The 19,562-nt window shown below is 45.5% G+C and overlaps 1 protein-coding gene across 2 annotated transcripts in view; it reads left to right on the forward strand.

Annotated features, from left to right (window-relative positions):
- The first annotated feature begins 669 nt into the window (after positions 1–669).
- Positions 670–19,562, forward strand: part of LOC135385437 (N-acetylated-alpha-linked acidic dipeptidase 2-like) — a 39,621-nt gene continuing 20,728 nt past the window's right edge. The window contains exons 1-10 of one of the 2 annotated variants that reach the window (XM_064614749.1): positions 670–839; positions 3,329–3,405; positions 3,517–4,753; positions 5,891–6,242; positions 6,373–6,529; positions 13,206–13,343; positions 14,610–14,925; positions 15,866–15,965; positions 17,370–17,453; positions 19,476–19,558. In XM_064614749.1, the coding sequence (XP_064470819.1) occupies positions 3,571–4,753; positions 5,891–6,242; positions 6,373–6,529; positions 13,206–13,343; positions 14,610–14,925; positions 15,866–15,965; positions 17,370–17,453; positions 19,476–19,558 (2,413 nt within the window). In that variant the 5' untranslated portion in view covers positions 670–839; positions 3,329–3,405; positions 3,517–3,570. The remainder of the gene's footprint in view (positions 840–3,328; positions 3,406–3,516; positions 4,754–5,890; positions 6,243–6,372; positions 6,530–13,205; positions 13,344–14,609; positions 14,926–15,865; positions 15,966–17,369; positions 17,454–19,475; positions 19,559–19,562) is intronic. The other variant, XM_064614748.1, reaches the window with a different exon arrangement.

The following is a 19,562-nucleotide window of genomic DNA, read 5'->3' on the forward strand; positions in this document are numbered from 1 at the left end:
AGAGCTACTATCAAAGCTTCGTATCAAATCATAACGCGCACTACAAATTTTATATTATGTTCTTATCATTCGAAATTAGAGGGATCGAATAAAAGCGAGCAGAAACTGTTTCCGACATACCATAATCGTTTCTTACACACGCTGCGAATTTCATACTATATTAACATCAATGTAAATCAGAGGGACAGAATCATAACGAGCAATAATTATTCTGTCTCAAATACCATTAGTTTTTTTTTTTACTCGTTACAAATTTTATACTATATGAATATCAGCGGCCTAGTTATTTTCATTGATCACATCTCCGAGAAACATACCACTCTTGTTCAGGCACAACATTACACAGGTCAAAGGACAACACACGATCTAAAGTATCCACATTAAAATGACAATAAATTCATGAATTAGAGTTGCTTTAGGACGTAAGTGAGGTTAAGAAAAATATAGCGAACTCAATGCTTGGCAAATTAAAGAAATGGTGGCATCTTTATCATCCTATGCAGGGCAGATGCTCAAACAAACATGCGTTGGTTGTACCATAGCTTCCTTTATACTGACTCTGTATGCTATATACTACTGCTATAGTATACTCCATACAATATATATAGTATATACTCTGTATCAGTATAGAGGAGGCTATGGTTGTACTCAATGTGAAGAAGAAGAAGACGTCCCGTTCTCTTTCTCTTACACGGTCCAATTTTGTAGTTCTGAAGCTCCAGTTCTGATTCCGCAGGTGCAGAGCCTGCGGATAGAATTAAGTTTTTGTGTGGCAGAGTCTGAAAGGAACCATGAGAAAGGGCTCTTCATCATCCCCTGATACTGAAGCATGGTTCCAGGTAGGTACGAGACGTCAGATACGCAGAGCTCTGTAGAAGGCTGCTCCCATAGAGCATGAACTTACATTGACATGTACATTTGTGGGAAACACGCACAACTAGCGCATCGCTGCTTGGAATGTAAGAGGAGCACTGTGGCTAATGCATCTTGTTGAAGTGATAAAGCGTAAAGTCAAGGAATGGGCACTTGTACGAACGTCCTTTGAAATATTTGTGGCGAACAAAGAGAAATCAACAGTATTTAGGGCAATTTTTCAATTCAATAGGATAATAACATACTCCCAACCTATGCAAAGGTGTGCTAAAACACGGTTTTATGCCAGCACGGCAGCACACGTTATGCAGGTGCTCCTAGAATAAGCGCGCGAGCGGGAAAAAAAGGGGGGAGCATAGAGAAACCTAACTTAATCTAACTTGTTTCGGATAACCTGACCTAACCTCCTGATCTATACCGCTGCAACTTCAGCGCCCCCTGTAGCAGTTCACTGCTATACAGGGTGTTTATTTTTATTGGTTACAGAATTTTACTTAAAAAACTAGCGGACCAATATAGATGCCGTTTTTGCAGTTGTGTTCTATGGCCACGATGACATCCCCTCGAAGAAAGTATGCAACTACAAGATGACTAATTTCCTAAAATTCATTACATAACTCTTTTCATTAGGGGATTTCGTGCAAAAGCGGGGGATCAGATTGAGAGACCATCCTACTTGAAAGCCATTTCACGTTTAAAAAAATCTGAAACACGCACCTGTATTAAGATATCCATCCCCGAATTTTTATTTGCAAATGAGCTGAAACTGAAAAAGCGCGCCTGAGAAGCGCATCACCTTCGCCGACGGAGGCTTATCTGAGCGGGAAAGCGGTTTATCTAGCCCAAGGTCGGCACCTACTCCAATCATCTCCATCGCTACTAATCACGTGGAACTCTAACGTAAACTGAGGGCTGTAGCCCCTGTGTTCCAGGTCGCCGCGGTTTCGGGTTTGGCTCACTTGCATATCAAAATTCGGGGGTGGATATCTTCACGCACGTGCGTGTTTCATGATTTTGTAAACGTGGAATGACTTTCAACTAGGATGGTCTCTCAATCTGCTATCTCGCTTTTGCCAGAAATCCCCTAATTAAAGAGTTCATGAATGAATTTTAGGTAATTCGTCATCTTGCAGTTTGCATGCTTTCTTCGCGGGGATGTCAGCCTGGCCGTAGAACATAACTACGAAGACGGCATCTATTTTGCTCTGCTAGCTTTTTCATAAAAATTCTGTAACGAATAAAAATAAACACCCTGTATAGTGCAGACATATGCATTATATACTTCAACCTGAGAATGCCCGCTCTTCATTGGCACAAGACAAAGGAAGTAGCAGCAAATGTAGTGCAACACAAGCGATAGTCAGTCCTTTCACATCTAAGAACTACGAAATAAACTACTAAGAAAAGTTACGAGCTTCAGAACAAAAGTTGCTAGCAATTCATGCCGAACCAGGTCACAGCCACTCACAGGGAACGATGCTACGCGTCGCAAAACAGGAAACCTTCCGCGGCTGACCCTGACTTCGTGGTTTGCTGCATTATCCGTATCTTGTCCCAAAATTAAGCATTGGACTGAACATTTCCAAGGCGGGTCATCGTGCAGCTCGAAAGACCAGCATTAGGGGCTATGCTCGTACTGACCCACTTTTCACATCGTTTGCCCATGCTAACTCGCTGGACATTGTAGTGAAGCCATCAGGAAGGAACTGTCGTCCTCCTCGATTATCGGTGGTTACTCGTTACCCCAGAAAGCAGGAAGGAACTCCAAGTTATCTGTGATTTCGGTTAAATATCGAAAACAACTAAACCTACTAATAAATCCCAGTCTTCATAACTAAAGACCCTGTTACTGTTTGCAAACAAATGGCGCCAACCGCAAGACCTACGGGGCACAAAACCGGTTAACGCGCGCTGGCGCATCCTGGCGGTGCGGAGCCGGCGAAAGGGTCTTTGCAAACTACAGGTGTAACCGGAAGACCCAACTGACGCGTGCTGGCGCACCATGTCGTCGCGAAAGGGTAGCAGTATAGCCGTGATCACGAATGATTGAGTGAGATTCGAGGTCAAAGGGTAATTACCCTATTAAAGAGAGTAAGAAACATTGAGGACACGTGAGAAACGTTACGTTTCAGGATTCGCCATTTGGTATTGTTAGTGTTGATACATAACGAGGGAAAATAATACGAAGCGTCTCGTCTATAGCTCTTTGTCTGACTGATGGACACTCGCCAACACAAAACTTTACCACATAACACGGCCAAGGCATACTGCTGTATGGGATAACGTCTTGAGGAGAGAGCGAGGTGCATGCCTATGTGCAGCAATTTACCTAAATCTAAATTGTCATACAGTGGACACGCACACTCGGCTTTCAGAAAAACAGAGGAGATAACGATATCAGTCTGAATGAGGGACCGAACGTGTTATGTGATCAAGTTCTGTCTTTCCCGAATAGACCATGGGCCCTCTAGGCACATCTAGGAGGTATTCTTCAGGGGCGTGATGGGCAGCAGATATTAAAAGCTACCTCATGTGAGCTTGACATGCCACCATGTAACCTCTAATGTGTTCCGTTCCATAGCTGGAAAAGTATGTGATTTTATCATTCTTCTTTCCTCTTCTCTTTCATTTTGCTTCATAAAGCCGTACCAGAACGTTGACACAGCTGCTTATCAGATCCGTACCTCACACCCACCAATGTCTACTTCCGAAGAAGGTCATCGCCGTCGCACCCCTTCAGTAGAAACTAAGCTTCATCGCATTCCATCGAGCCATACATTCCTATCGAGAGGCACGGAAGAAGTTACACGTCGCATCTCACCGGAGTCTATGCTGCTTAAAATGCAAAAGAGCAATGAAAGATGGGCTGATGTCAACAGATGGGAACGTGTGTCAGACGACGAGCAATGCAGTACGCAATGCAGTACTAACCAGAAGAGAATGTCAGAGCGAGAACCTACATATTTTTGGGAATACTCTGCGGTCAACAGAGACGAACGCCAAGCGGCCGCCTGGCCGTCGATGTACTATCATGCCCTTGACTACCATCAGTTGAAACGCTCAGCAAGCGATAGTTCTATGGGCCACACCCCTGGGGACGAACAATGTACCATGCCGGTAACTCCGAAAGACAGACCTATTACTCCTGTGGAAGCAGAGCAATCAAAACAGGTACGAGATGTTTCGTTACAGCAACTGAGGCAGTGGCACACTGGAACAGCTCTACAGGAGCATCATGGTGTCTATGCACATCATCTGGTGAAGAGGACACAAAGTCTGGAACCAGTGCCACCACTGACAGATATGCTACAACAGCGGCCACCACAACTTGTTACATTAGAAAGGGGAGCAATTCTGGAAGGACAGGAAGCAGGTCCTCTACAACGACAAAAAATGTACGAAGGACGGAGGAGAATAACGGAGTACGTGCCGACGGGTGCACCAACTATGCTTCACCACGTTCATTGTCACCATCAACCACATCAAGGACTTGAAAGCAGGCCAGACTGGAAACCGGCACTGGGCACAATGACGCGTCGTCATACGATGCATCATCAGCACCTAGGGCAAAAACTTCCAGTCGTTGGGCACGTGCCACTGGGAAGCCCCATTATTCGCCACCAAATGTTACATCATCCGCATGCATACCAGCCGCAGCCAGTGCAGCAAGCGGCACGCAGCCCTTTACTACAGCCACGGTTCATACACTGTGGTCCTGCGTCTCGTGGTACAACACCAGAAACGCAGAGGGGCAGTCAACAACGTTTTCCAAGCGTGGCTCCAAGTGAGTCAGTGTTAGGGCAAAACACAACGGAGGCTACAGGACTAAGGAAGCCTGAACTACTGCTTCTACAGCCTCCATCACTAGTGTGGTACATCAGTAAGTTAAAATTTCTACGACAACCTCTTCATTACTTCCTTACGCTGTTATCTTCGCTGTCATTGCACGTACCACAGTCACGGACTGTGCTTGTACGTACTCACACATTGGCACCCGCACAGCACCCTTCATAAACTCATTGTACTACTTCATCGTACTTACTTCATAAGTAATACGTGCATTCTTCATTGCATAACACGGTCTTCGCCAACCATTGCGCCGAATTATAGAGCTGTGGCTTCCGATTTGTGCGACAGGCCCCTGGGGATGACACAAGGTTGAGATTTTGTGACCTCCCTCAAGCTGTCGCTTGTGGCAAAATAGCCGTATTGTCCTGGCTGTACGCCACAGGAAACGTCATCTTGAGGTCATCTGACCTTGTTTGTGTTCCGGTTTGGTGCTGCCCGACATTTTCTTGTCAGCATGGAATCATTAAATGAAAATATTTTGCTGGTGCAGGTTATGCAGTGCTTCTTGCTCGACGTATGGTAGTTTATTATTGCGAATCCTCAGCGCATCACATCGGCTAAGTGAACCCTTGCAGCGGCGTCGTTATCGCGTCGTTGTGAATGGCGAACAGTGCGAGGCCACATGCGCAAGCTGACCTCTCTAACAGCAAGGATATTGGATAAAACTTATCGGTATCGATTGAAAGACGTTGCGACGCACAGGAACGGCAGTCGCGTTGTTTACAAACAGTTCGGTCGCTGAATTCGTGGGCGCCCCCTTTTAGCATGTATGATGTTTGCAATGACGTCAAGCCAGGACCTGTCCATATTGCATTACGTTCCCCAGGCACGCTATCTTCTATGGACGTCTATCTATATGTGGTACGGTTCCCCTGTGGACAAAAGAAGACGTGCGACCTTTTCTGGAAATTAACACATATCCAAGTTGCCAAAAAAGGGCGTACGCGCCTTCCATTTTCAACTAACCAGGAAAGATAACGATATTATTCTGCAGGGCGTATGTTCCGAGAGTGTTTTTGGAGTACGAATAGAAGCACTGTGTCGCAGCACACGTTAAAAGTACTGAAAAGTTACTTCATAGAGGCCCAACCATCATTCATAAGTCTCGCTATATGGCTGTCACCACTATGTCACAATAATGACACCATTGCACTCCCTTCTCTCCCAGATCAACCACGCGGTGGTACGCCAATCAGCTGGTCCTCAAAGACCTCTCTAAAGGACTATGTGAGGCCGCTTGAAATGACGCCCAAGGACGTGGCAGAGATACGAAGGTTCCGCAGGTGTCGTTTCGTCCTGTTACAATGGATCGTTCTGTGGGTATTCATTGTCACCGTCTCAATACTTCTCTTTGCCATTCTCCTCGTGAGACACTCGCGCTTGCCTCGGTTGGACAAAGACACGGAACGGCGTCTAGGATTGTTCGTCATGCTTTCTAATCCAAATATGTCGGTGAACGACAGCATTGACAGAAGCATCGTGACACTCGCTGACGAATCCAGGATCAGACAGTACCTCAGGTGAGTTGTACACTTTCTCACACCAGTGAAAGTCGTTGTGTATCAACGGTGGACGACGATTTTATGACTTACATGGCAAGGTCGCTCTACACGACCTATCAAGTGACCCCGTGATCCCGTATTGTTTCAGAGAGGTCACCTCTGGGACCCACACAGCTGGCGTAAATAGGGACGAACCGCTGTCCAAGTATGTTGAGAAAGTATGGCAAGAAAATGGGCTAAACACTACTGCAGCGGATCTCTATTCTGTGATGCTGGCTGTGGGCGACGCTGACCACCTAAGCACAGTAAGGGATAGTATTGTATATGCCTTTTTATTACACTGTCAGAAAACGTCAGTCTCATTTAGTGTTGACTACGCTTGCTTGTGTTTTGGAACGGTGCACTCTGGAAAGAACTTCACTACATTACTCGCTCCTAGTCAACTATCATTCCGAATGACATCATTCTCCGCCCTGATTTGTTTGGACACTTAGCATTTGGCAGAATGTGCCCGAAATAGGCGTGCGCCTCCTGTTCTCAACGGGTTGGAAGACAGAGCGACATCATTTGAAGTACACTTGGCGAAGTTCCGTTTCAAAGGACCGTGGAACAGCTCAAAGAAAAATAAATAAAGAAAACGCCAGGAGGAGTAGAAGTTAAGATTGCAAGCCGTGGGATGCATATTCGCACAAAAAGAAGTACGTGTGCAATGCGCAATCCTGGTGCGCAAGCGAGCTTTCATTCGTCACGTCACGCTGGTTGGAGACGGAGAGCCCCCCTCCAATCTCGCGTTGCCGACTCTCCCCCCACGTTTATTTCTTTATCGCGCCGCCTCGGCTAAGAAGAAAACGCCCAAGCAGCACAATGTACTAAAAGTCGAGTGCAATACGGGTGGACGGGTAGGTGGACGGCCTTGAACAGACTTGTTAACCTAGAGAAAATTGATAAGACACATACCGGCCACCCCTATTGCACTCGACTTTCAGTACATTGTGCTGCTTGGGCGTTTCTGCAGACGTCTTGACTCAGAAGGGAGATTCAGCAGCTTGGAATGTCTTTTCGATAACGGTTCCGAGAACATGATAAGCCAAGCACCTGATTCCTTTGAAGTGGCTGACATCACGTTGCTGATCTTTGATTTGACAGCTTCGTTTATCGTATAGACCTTGCCGCGTTACCCTCAACCACCAGTCTCCGTACGCTCCTTAGCCTCGTTCCCAGCGACCACACAACAGAGGTGGACTGCCAATATCGCTCTCCCCATTGGGATGAACACTGGTGGCCGCGGTCTTTAATGAGTGTGACTGACGATAACGTAACATTCCATATAACTAGTCATCCGGTAAACATCTGAGTAGCCTATCAATGTTCGGAATATCAAGGGAAAAGAAGATTGCTTGATGCGCTTGATTCCGCATCGCATGACACATACTCTTAAGGGCAACCTCCATGGAGCGAATGTACAGCGAAAAACCTGCGAACTTCGCTCAGCGTCGGACACCCTGCGCGAGGCGTCAAAAATGTGAGCATTTGCCGCCGACCTGCCCATGCCAGATATTTTCGCCCAGCGTCCGCGATTCCGGAAGCGTCAACTGCAGATGAACCAATCAAAGTGCTCTTCCGCTACGAATCTACGCCACATCACTGATCTCGATTGTAAAAGGCTGGATCGCGGATAGGGAGCGCGAGCGTGAAGAAACCGGCCGCCATCTTACGGTGCCCACAACAGCCGCCGCAGCGATCCTGGCAACTTCTTGCAATTACGGTCGTACCAACTGTACTGGCAAGGTTACAGGGCCTAAACTTATACAGGTGAGTCACTCTTCATCAAGGAATAAATAGGCGTCCATTCTGTACATTTATTTGACCACTATGAAGTGTTTTTTTTTGCTCAAAATGAGCACTGGATGCAGGTTGCTTGATCGCTCTTCCGACGTTCAATCGAGCACACTTGCATTTTACCCGGCGGCAAATACAGTTTGAGTGCATAATATGCTTGAAAGAACATGTTACACTACACAGGTAGTGTTGTCATCAATATATGTGCGAGCACTCGAGCGCTTTTTTGCATGCATTGCTAGCATGGTACACGGTGTTCTCTGCGGAAGCAAGTGCCACATTCATTTCTTTGAATTACCTTCACGCACAAGTTCGGTATTACGTCATAATGAGACCACGATTGTCACCTTTTTTCATGTATTGGTATTGTTTTGTGCCTTGGTTTGATTTGTGACAAATAATCCTACGTAACGGTGGTGTGGCGCGACTTGAATAACGCCTTTGTCTGAGCTGTATCGTCAGCTTGTTACGATAGTAATATGTAATTTGTAGCGTGTCGTGCTATTTGAAGCAGTTTTTAAGGCAAAAGTGGTCTCTCAATACAGGTTTCGTCATGAGGGCTACCCAGTGAATAATCTGTGTAGTGTGATACGGCTGGGTGTACAGGTAAGTATCACGTTCCTCATCCACTGGTTTCTACTTTACAGGAAGGAACAACCTCAGTGCACGCACTGTGGTTAGCCTCTCTCAGTTTTGCATATTTTCTTGCATGTTCACATCAGAAACACACCTTACACTTGAGGCTCCTTCACCCAGCAATATAATAATTAGAGATTATAATTCTTTATAGAAGAGTTCCCCATATTTTTTTAGAATAGTTTTTCATTTTTTTAATTTTTAGAAGATACAGGGATTGTAAACCATGTTTTAAACTGATGTTTTAACATTTGTCCAATGCATTTATTAAACAACATATTCATTTTTAACTGGTTGCACCCAAACCAATGTTCTGATGTATTATTTCCTTTGTTGTCGATGCACCATAAAAATTGGAATAATCATCATCAATGCAGGTTACCTGACAGCTGCCTCGACATACTCAAGAAATGGGTGCAGAACCTGCGTAATGCCCACAAACTTTGATTCCCACAGCACCTCCAGAAAGTATGTGTCACATGGGATTTTTAAATGTATTCACAGTATATAATACCTTGTATTAACTGTTGTAGATCTAAGCCGTCTCTACAGTACACTCTCAGAAATTAAAACCGTGAGAACTGTGATAATTGTTTCAGTTAATAGGGCATGCACATATATGCTATAAGAAGAAAATTATTTCTTGAGAATGCACTTCTCTGGCTACTGGTGTTGTTTACATCTACTGTTGATCACATTCATTTATCACATATTATATTCTTATATATATTATTATACTAACACATATTTGATCACATTAAATTCAAAATTCATCATATATAAGAAAATACCAGGAGGGAAGTTGCTATTCATTGCTCATTCTAACCTAAAATTGAGTGCTGCAAATTTAGAGAGAGTACCTGTCCATTGTCATTCCTAAAATATATATTGTCATTGTAGCAAGGTCATAAAACAATAAATGTAGTCTTTTGTGACCTCCCTGCACGTTCATTGTATCCTGAAACGCATAAGTGCAGGAAATAACTTGAATAAACGTGATGTTGTATAAACTTGATATAAAATGTTGAATAATATAATGTATGATATAAAATGTTGAATAAACTTGAACTTGTATATTCTCTTTACTCACCATCAGTGACCTTCTTTACAAAAGCATATCGTGTTAGATTTTTTTTGTTTACGTTTCACAGACGGGGTACACGAGGGCCAAAATGACAAAATCACAACTGTTTCAAGCTCCAAATCGTCCTGCTGCAATTATCCTGTTGCAGACCATACGTGTGTAGTGCAAGAGGGCCCTTGCACATCAAAATGTAAGATGGGAGTCACAGTTAATGCAAAGTGGTTCCTATGAGAGACTTCGATGCTGAACAAAATTGTGCAAACTGCGGAAGGTGCCATAGAACATATTCAGAAAGCGTGTCTGGTCTCACAACGGTGCTACGGCGCTCTCTTTTAGATGACGATGATACTCATTGGAGTTTCAGATATGCAGCTGCATTTTTTCGAACGTGCTCCACATAACAAGCATGACAAAGTCAGCACTGGATAGCAGGCCCCCGTTCCTAAGCAGCTTTGTTCACGCTGCAGTTGTATTCAGCAAAAGCATGTGAGTACTCGAGACAACCGCGCCTGCAAATAATCAGAACAAATGAAGGAAGAAATAAACAAACATAGAAGGGCTGTACTTCAAAAAGAGGTAAATCTTGTGTCTCAAGGAGGTGTTACCACTTTTAAGTAACTTAATTGATTAAGCTTACATCACTACCTGATTAACTGTCCTAACGAGCGTGTTCTAATTGCGTGAAGCAATTAGATCACGCTCACAACGTATTTGGGCTGCTTCGGTGTGTCCATATTTGCAAGGCAAAGCACCGCAGTCGTTCACTAAAAGACACTTTCTGCGGCGGTGCTTGATATAAATCATACGAAACCGATACACGGCTAAAACAACGGCTGTGATTCTACAGAACGATCTCTTTCTGCCATGCGAGTATATCCTTTCCCGGACCGTTCTTTATGGAACAATTTTTGTCCAGAACGCAGCACGGGATATTACATACATGGTGGTTGTTAACCTCACATCGTTTCTTGTTGAAATATTGGCTGGGAAACGTACTGTAGTACAATCCCCAGCGCTGCACTGCTGTGACGGTCTAGTTTCGGAATGCAAAACATAACGTAATTAAGAATCGAACGGCAGGACACCTGTGAAACACTGTTAGGATACATCAGTATACTGGCACCTTACAAAATTGTGTGATGACAAGCAACGATCAACGCCTGCAGCTCTATAAATACTCACAATCTCCGTTGCCTCCCATTGTTTTCTATGGGCGCACACTGCGCTTTAGGGCCTCCCAACATGGCGGCCCGAATGCACGCCTCTCTCCCGCGAGCCCCTCTCCCATGCGCCATCCAGCCTTTATAGATAGAGATCAGTGCGCCACATCGTCTGCACGTGGTTGTCTGCTCTCGTGAATCATCGTCATCGTCCTCTTCTTTCAACTGGATGCTGTCGTCTGCTCACTGTTTCGCCAACTGCATCGCTAGAATGTAAGGCATTCTCTGCCAAGAAACATGTTTTCCTTTCGCAGTAGTAAATATGCCTTTCGGTACGTTATGGGCGCATCTTTTCAGACAGTTGTTGGATTTAGTTGCAAAATTTGTGACATTAAATGCACTTTTTCGAGCAACTGATTTCACTAAGCTTTCACCTTATACCCTGGCAACAGTGACATCACAGCATGACTTTCGGACGCCGTCCGCTGGTTTTTCGCCCCATGGAGCTGGTGCCGGCGAACAACTGGCGGCGGAACGCGCGTGGCAGTCTGCCGCGCGAACTTCGTTGCAAAAAAATTCGCTCCATGGAGGTTGCCCTTTATAGGGCGTTTATGTTTATTCGCTCGGAGGCGCTCCGAGCCGTGTATTCGCTATGAGTCCGAGCGCCTCCGAGCGAATAAAAATAAACGCCCCTAGTCAATTGTAATAGTGGAGCACATATTTTACAATGGAATTCGTCAGAAATGCACTGAATTCGTAAGAAGTATATTATGAGGGGCGTTCAAGTCAAACCGGGACTTTTCATTTTTCGCAAAAGTAAAATGAACTTAGACGCGAGAAATTAGTTTTATTTTTCAACGTAATCTCCAGCTGCACTAATGCACTTGTCCCAGCGTTTAACAAGGGCTTGGATGCCAGCAGCGTAGAAATCCTTATCGGCGCTAGCAGCCATGATGGACCGCATTCTTGACCTCGTCGTCGCAGCTGAAGTGGCGACCCCCAAGGGACGCCTTCAGTGGACCGCAGAGATGGAAATGGCTGGGGGCGAGGTCTGGACTGTAAGGGGGATGTGGCAAGTTCCTGTAAGGTGCGTGTCGTGAGATGTGCGGTATGTGGGCGTGCATTGTCCTGTAGGAGGAGGGACTCCTTTGGTGATGAGGCCCGGCTTTCCGAAACTGGAGTTGTTCATTAATGATAGTGTTCAACGTTCCCATAGAAAGGTCCGTCTTTCGAGCCAGTTCGAGACACATGTTATCCGTCGGTCCTTGAGGATCAGGCGCTCCACAAGTTGGATGTTCTCAGGAACTCTGACACTGGGCTCTGAGCCGTCCCGGCCGGGACCGTCCTGGACTGATGTAAGGCCGTCTCGGAATCGTTTGCACCACTCAAACGCTTTGCTGCGGCTAAATGTACCGTGGCCATACTGAGCCTGAAGTCTTCTGTGAATTTCAGATGACTTTACGCCTTCATTCACGAGAAACTTCATGACAATTTGCTGTTCGATGTGCGCGCTCACCTCGTTGTCGGCCATCTTGTCCAGCACGTGTCTTCTGTTTTGCACAAACTTTGGACCACCACGTGGTGAACGCGGAGGCCTGTCGCGTGTGAAAATGACGAAAAAGAAGTAGCGCGAGCCATTTGTACACTCAGGAGACAAAGTCCCGGTTTGACTTGAACACCCCTCGTACATAACAAATCCGGAGACCACCAGCGTCGTGGATATTCAAGCTCTCCAGTTGTTTGAGTCGCCAGGTTTTTGCATGTCACTCGGCTTTGTATGGAGAAGTATGGAGAGGCGAGCATTGCCATATATGGAAAGTTTGGGACAAGCGCGTACTATACCATGCCCCATAGTTTTTCTTGAGATCTCTTCCGACTACTGAAAGATCAGGATGATGCCTAGAATTTCGTGCCGGTTGTGAATTTAACGTGTTTTTAAAGGTTATAGCCGTCATAATTGGCGATATAAGTTCGCTCCTCGTTCAAATCAGACAGGAATTATTCCGTAAACAGTAAACATAACTTTTCGGTGACAAAACACGTTTGCAATAACTAGTGTGGAGCGTTCTACCCAGAATCCTTCTTAGACAAATTATGAGTATCAGATCAAACGGTTGAGCAAGAGAAGCGGTTAATCTTATGCGTTTTCCGCTGTGTCCTCGTTCATCTAATCTTCTTCACACATTTTTCTTCAGTAGCACGCTGCTGTTCAGCAGAAACCTACAACAGTGTCTGAGCTATTGATCCTGTGCTGTGTTGCAGATCTATGCAACCAGTGCCACAATGCCATCTGTGAATACGTGGTCGCCGAGCTTCGCTGCTCCGGAGAAAGCAATTCCTGGTGTGGCTGAAAAGTTCGGACCAGTTTTCAACGCTTACTCCAGAACTGGAGTGGCCGAAGTAAGTTCTCGTAACTTTTCTCCTTGTGTAATCTTTTCGTGATATAATATGTCTACGTGCTCTTAATTTTTCCCTTTTGTCTGTTTGAGTTAATTAGAGCATTCCTGAAAAATGATTGAAGGAATTGTGTAGGTTATCAATGCAAGGCCTAGCAGAGTTCGAGGTAACTCGTTACAAGTAACTCGTTACTGTAACTAAGTTCCTTTTTTTGGTAACTTGTAACGTAACTCGGTACTTTTGCGCCGTGGTAACTTTCAGAGGAACTAGTTCCTTTTTTTGGTAACTTTGCCAAAGTAACTTAAGTTAAGTTCCAAGTTACTTTTAACTCGCTTTTCACTCGCTTTTGACTCACGTCCACACATTTTCTTGCTTTCTCTCCGGTTCCTTCATGGCATATTTTGCCATAGAACGTGATATTCAATGGGTGACAGTATTTTATTCAGGAAATAAGAACTGCTGCCATTGAAATAAAGCTGAACCATTGTGCGCCCACATGGGGTAAGATGCAAAACGTTCGAATAGGCTTCTACCAGAAAAACGTCGTCATGACATATTGGTAGACAGACTGAAACCGAAACAAAGCGGAGGGACGGCTGGGTTCCATGAACGGGCACTTGTTCGCTGCCTCCCATTGAAAGAAAAGTAGGACCGAGGGTCTCGTCCATTGAAGGGGTCATGTCGTACTCCCCTCAAGACTGTGACTTTCGGTCGCGACCTTGTTCACCTCTAGCTTCAAGCGTAGTTCAATTCTACCAAATTTTGGCGCCGTCGAACACTATGACGTCATTTATTTACAAACAGTGAGAGGTCTATTGTGGGGCATAAAGGAAAACGATCTAAGCGTGTTGCACTCCTCCGCAGGCAACTCAAGGTCTAACTCAACTGCTCGCGCGCTGCACCTGCGTAATGCTATTTTGTGTCCGGAGTAACTTGGAAGTAACTCGTTCTTTTTGTTAAGTAACTCAGTAACTGCGAGTTAGATTTCATGCTGAAGAACTTCGTTATTAACTTAGTTACATTTAGCACGCGGTAACTTAACTTCTAACGAGTTCTTTTTGACGGGTAACTTCTCAATCTATGGCCTATAGAGTGCGCCCGTGAGCCATGAATGCCCCTGCTGTGGTCGCATCGTCGCACCAAAAAACCCAATGGACTTTTTTTTTTTCAAAAAAAGTGTTCGTAGTTAAATGAAGCACTATTACCGTGTCTACCTCCTTACTGAATCTCGTGCGACATGTGCCTGCTCTGACACTACCACCTCCACAGGGTCAGGTCTACTACTGCAACCGCTGTCTTCGCGAAGACTTTGAAGGACTCGTCAAGATGAACCTCAGCCCGGTGCATAAGATCTGTTTGTGCCGTTATACCGCTGACGTAAGCCCCGGGACGGCTGCCATGCACGCCGAGGAATATCATGTGAAGGGCATCATGTTCTTCATGGATCCAGAGGATGTAGCTCCAGACGATGGCAAGCCCCAGTTTCCGCATTCCTGGTGGATGCCTCTAACCGCGGTGAGACGGTCAAATCTGAGGTCCCCCGGAGATATCGGCGATCCGAGCACACGCGGTTATTCATCCAGAAGTGAGTTCATCCAGCGTTGTATCGTTTGCTCGCCACTTGCATGACGTTCGGTCGTGCAGATTGAGAGTGGGACACACGTTTAACCACAGATCCCTCTTGGGGGAGGGGGGGGGGGACCACCGCAGTGCGCGCACTACGGGAGGTAACTCTCGGTTGTGCACATACTCGTAGCGAACACGTGATATGAATACTATCGCCGGCATTGCTTTTGGAAATAAGCCATTATACTTCGGTGACGACTCCCATATGAGATATATTAACGCGTACACATTTTGCTTACCTCGGAGATTTGTAACGGCTTTTACATGGCCATCCCATGACTCTTACAGATTTGCGTCGAGTTTTAACACATGTATGTTCATTGTAACTTTTCCTTTGAGAGTGCGGACCATTGTCGCAAGGCGAAATGCGGCAGCGTGATTGAAATGAGGCCCACTTGTTTGGAAGTGAACGGAAACGTTGTGCTGTTGCATATAATAATCCACAGTGCTGTAATGCCACAGTCTGCAATACAATCTGCGGTGCTACAATGTGTCAATGCTGAGTACAGGTTGGGACAAAAGTTTACGGAACAAGCGAGCGACGTACTTTTTCTTCGGTGCGACACCCTAGTGGCTTGCGGAAGCGGGTGGGTTCACTGTTTCCGAGGGGTGGAAGCGTGCGCTGTTAGAGAGGCAAAGTAGCAGTTCCGGTGTCACTTGGGTGTGTCTGGGAACGTTCATGTTCAGGTTGTGCTTTTCCATTTGTGAAGTGGAAGCTACCGCTGTGTATCGCTAACAGCGCACCCTTCCACCCCTCCGAAACAGTGAACCCACCCGCTTCCGCCAGCCGCAGGGTGTCGCGCCGAATAAAAAGTACGGCGCTCGCGTGTTCCGTAAACTTTTGTCCCAACCTGTACATAATGTTGTTGCATGTACATAACAAGTATTTTCTCAATCAGGTTGGTCTTCTGGCTTGTACAGAGCGAAAGGGAATAACTTGCGTCTACCAAGGGTCTACTCGCAACCAATAATGGCGAGGACAGCTCAAGGTTATATGAGGTAAAGCCACGAATTGTCCTTATCATTATTACGAACAAACCCAGAAGTGGTCTCACGGTACACGGTTAAAACAGAACTTCATCGCATAATGCTGCCCTCAGTCAACCGTCATTCAGAATGACGGTTGACTGAGTCTGATGCTGTGAAATTCTGGTTCTAGTGTTGCGGCTTACGTCACATGATTGGCGCTGCCAGGGTATAGGTGACGTCACAACGCACCTTCCCTCTTTCTTTTACACGCACTTTTCAAGTGTGGAGGATCTTTGATAGATACAGTATGCGGAAAGGGACATCCGGATAGGCTGCAATATACCCGCGCTGGTCGTTCCTTTTCAGGAGTTCATTTTATTTGTTGCAAAGCAGGCCTCAGCCAAAGGCAGAAAAATTATGGGGACCACCACAGCGCTCCTTTAAAGCTAACAGAGATCATACTTCGCAGTTTTCATGAACTCCTTTAATTGCAGGAAGACTCTTACATTGGATGCGTTATCTGTATTTGCTGTTGCAATATTGAACAGATTATAGTTTTCTTGGTGTGGAGGTTTTTCTGTATTTCGATGCATATCGTTGATAAGATGACCTCTACTTTAAGACAAAGTTATGGGCTCCGCCTGTATTCATTTGTCTTGTATAAGCAGCAGTCCTTGTTTTCCAACGTAATGTTAAACCTCAACATTTGTTTCACAATCTACGAACCATTGCAGGGAAGTACTATCCTGCAGATCCAAAGTTACCGCGCGAGGTGCATCGACGATCCCTCCATGACACTTGAATGCAGCAAAAACGCGTGAAGGCTGTCGAATTTCGTGACTGCACTTCCGTTTCGGTCGTTTCCACCCGGTTTTTGAGCCGGAGTCACCGAGTTTGATTCGAGCTACACACTCCGAAAGTGCGTTTTGTACGTCCATTGAATAGAGTAACGAGAAACTTAGCGCGCTCGTTGCTCCTCGCGACAGCTGCTAGCAGTCTTTCAACGTGGGGCGGAGACTGGAGACTGGTAAGGTAAGCGCGTTGTTGCTAGGAGATAGACGCCAGAGCTCACAGTGACGTCACCTACTCTTTCAGGAACCCCGAACACTAAAGTTTCGCAGGTTGTTTCGAGAACTCGTGGAAGCGCGTAATGTTCGCTGTCGTCATTTATATTTTGCGTGCTGAGTCTTTGAACAAGGTTGATTTTTTTTTGGTCAGTACTGGCACTTGAATGCTTTTGCTATCAGCCATTGCCATCACGTGGAACAGTTCGTCATGCGAACCCTTAGTGCTGCTGAGTCGCTGTCAGTAGTCCTTAAGTGGAACAGAGAGTGCAAGTGGCGAACGTATTGCCAATAGTTTACAAAATGACTGTTTGGGGTGCGACGTTGCCTGTAAATGTCCACTCTCTTTGATCACTCTTTGTTCCCTTAGCATGCTGCAAGGGAAACCATGTCCTGACAGTTGGGCTCCCCATCTTGCTTACAACTGTTATATTGGCGACATGTCTGACATCACGTGAGTATCCTGCCAGTGAGTGTTGCGAGGAGCGTTCAATAATTTATCTACCTCAGTATGAAATAATGTGAAGAGCGGGTTGAAACAAGTCTGTGCATGTTGGAACATGTCTTGAGAGGTTACATACTCAGTCTCAGTTCAGTGCGATTGTAGCTAGCGGGATGACAGCATGTCAAGTGAACGTGTATATGAGCTTGAGTATTTGGATCAGAGGTCAGTTACAACATTTCTTACTAAGGAAGGTAAGAAGTCAAAGGAAATCATCATCAAAGGAACTTGGGTACATGGTGGCAGTTTATGGGAAGTCTGCTCCTTCATACTACAACGTGAAATTTTGTAGTAAGTAGTTTGAGTGACGAAGAGAGTCGATTGAAGATGACCCTCGCACTGGGCGTCCTGAGGAAGCGGCTTCTCGAGATATGTACCAGAAAGTGGAACGCTTGACTTTGACACGTCAAGATGCCGCATTAGTTCATCGAATGCGCCTTGATGTGGGTTTTACAGCTCAGTGGCGTTACCGCTTGAGACAAGTTGACTCTCCACAACGCAGTCACTGCGGTGCTGCAGAAGACCTAGAGCACATTCTTCTCTATTGCGCGCACTACCAACCTTCCCGAACCGTACTCTCCGGATCCCTTTACGAGCTAGACTCTCGCCCCTCTCTCTCGCAAAATTGCTTGGTCACTGGCCCCGTCCAGCCCATCAACGCTCTGCCCTTAAAGTTCTCTTCACCATTCTGGATACCATAGGACTTCGATGCTCATTGTGAAGGGGCTCATTATTTCATTTTCCGCATCACCACCGGCAATGGGTAGAGTATCTTACCTGGCAATGAAACTCCCCATTCATCATCTCGCAGTGTTGTTGTTGTTTCATTTTGACAGATAGGCGAATGGCGGTGTCCCGAATAGCGAGAGAGACAGGCATCTCAGTAGCAGAAGTTTGGAGCATTATTCATGAAAAACTGGACATGTATAAGGTTAGTGCAACATGGGTACCGAGAATATTGAGCTCTTTTCAAGAGGACACTCGGCAAAAATCCTGTCAAGGGAACTTGAAGCTGTTCAATGATGATCCGGAACATTTCTTCCATCGTCTGGTGACAGGAGACGAAACTTCGGTCTATCACAGAGACCCTGAGCCCAAAATGAAGTCCATGTAGTGGAAACACAAGTCTTTGCCGACCCCTTGAAAATTTAAAGTTGAAAAATCAGCTGGAAAGGTCATGAGAACTGTTTTCTGGGATAACAGAATACATTTGCTGTTAGAATTCAGAACGGAAGACTACCATAACAGGAAAGACATATGCTCACACAATTACTTCTGTGCCAGAGGTCATCAAAGAGAAAGGGCGTGAAAAATCTCTCAAAAAGCGTGCTGCTCCTTCATGACAACTGACAACGCACTACTGCACACGTCTGCCAAAGATCGGGCTGTCATTCATCAATGTTCCAGCAGCTAAACCACCCACCATACAGTCTAGAGCAAGCCCCCTCAGATTATTTTCTATTTCGACATTTAAACAAAAACTCCTAAGGGGGAGGCGCTTCTTGTATGAATGGTTTGGCGACCAACCAAAAGACGTTGATGAGATAGTCTATAAAAGAAAAGTGGGAGAAGTGCAATGAGTTGTTGGGAGATTATATTGAAAAATAAATATATTTACTATCGGATAAGTTGTCTCCTTCGTACTGAGGTATAGATAAATTATTGAACGGTCCTCGTAGCTTTGCTACGGCGTCTGGTAGTTGCGTAGAGGCCTTATACGTGTCTTCTCGCACTGCGTTCCTACACGTACCACATGCGTTTAATCCTTTACGACGACGTACTGATTACGTAAAATACGAACGTAAAATATCTGCACAACTGCATAACCCTTCTTCACTTTTGAGTACGTGTTCTGGTTGTAATGCTAAGAACGGGTGTACAAGCATGATGTTGTATCTATTTATTTATGGCAGTATTTCAAAGGCCCCCTGAGGCATTAACTTCACTTACGTAGTACTAGCGATGAACATGCAGGGTCCACATGGATATAAAGAACATCCTTCGACAGATGCCCATCGAAAATGTGATGGCCTACATCGAGGGAGCTGTTGAACCAGGTAT

The sequence above is a fragment of the Ornithodoros turicata genome, chromosome 2 (genome assembly GCF_037126465.1).
Source record: "Ornithodoros turicata isolate Travis chromosome 2, ASM3712646v1, whole genome shotgun sequence".
NCBI classification, from domain to species: Eukaryota; Metazoa; Arthropoda; class Arachnida; order Ixodida; family Argasidae; genus Ornithodoros; species Ornithodoros turicata.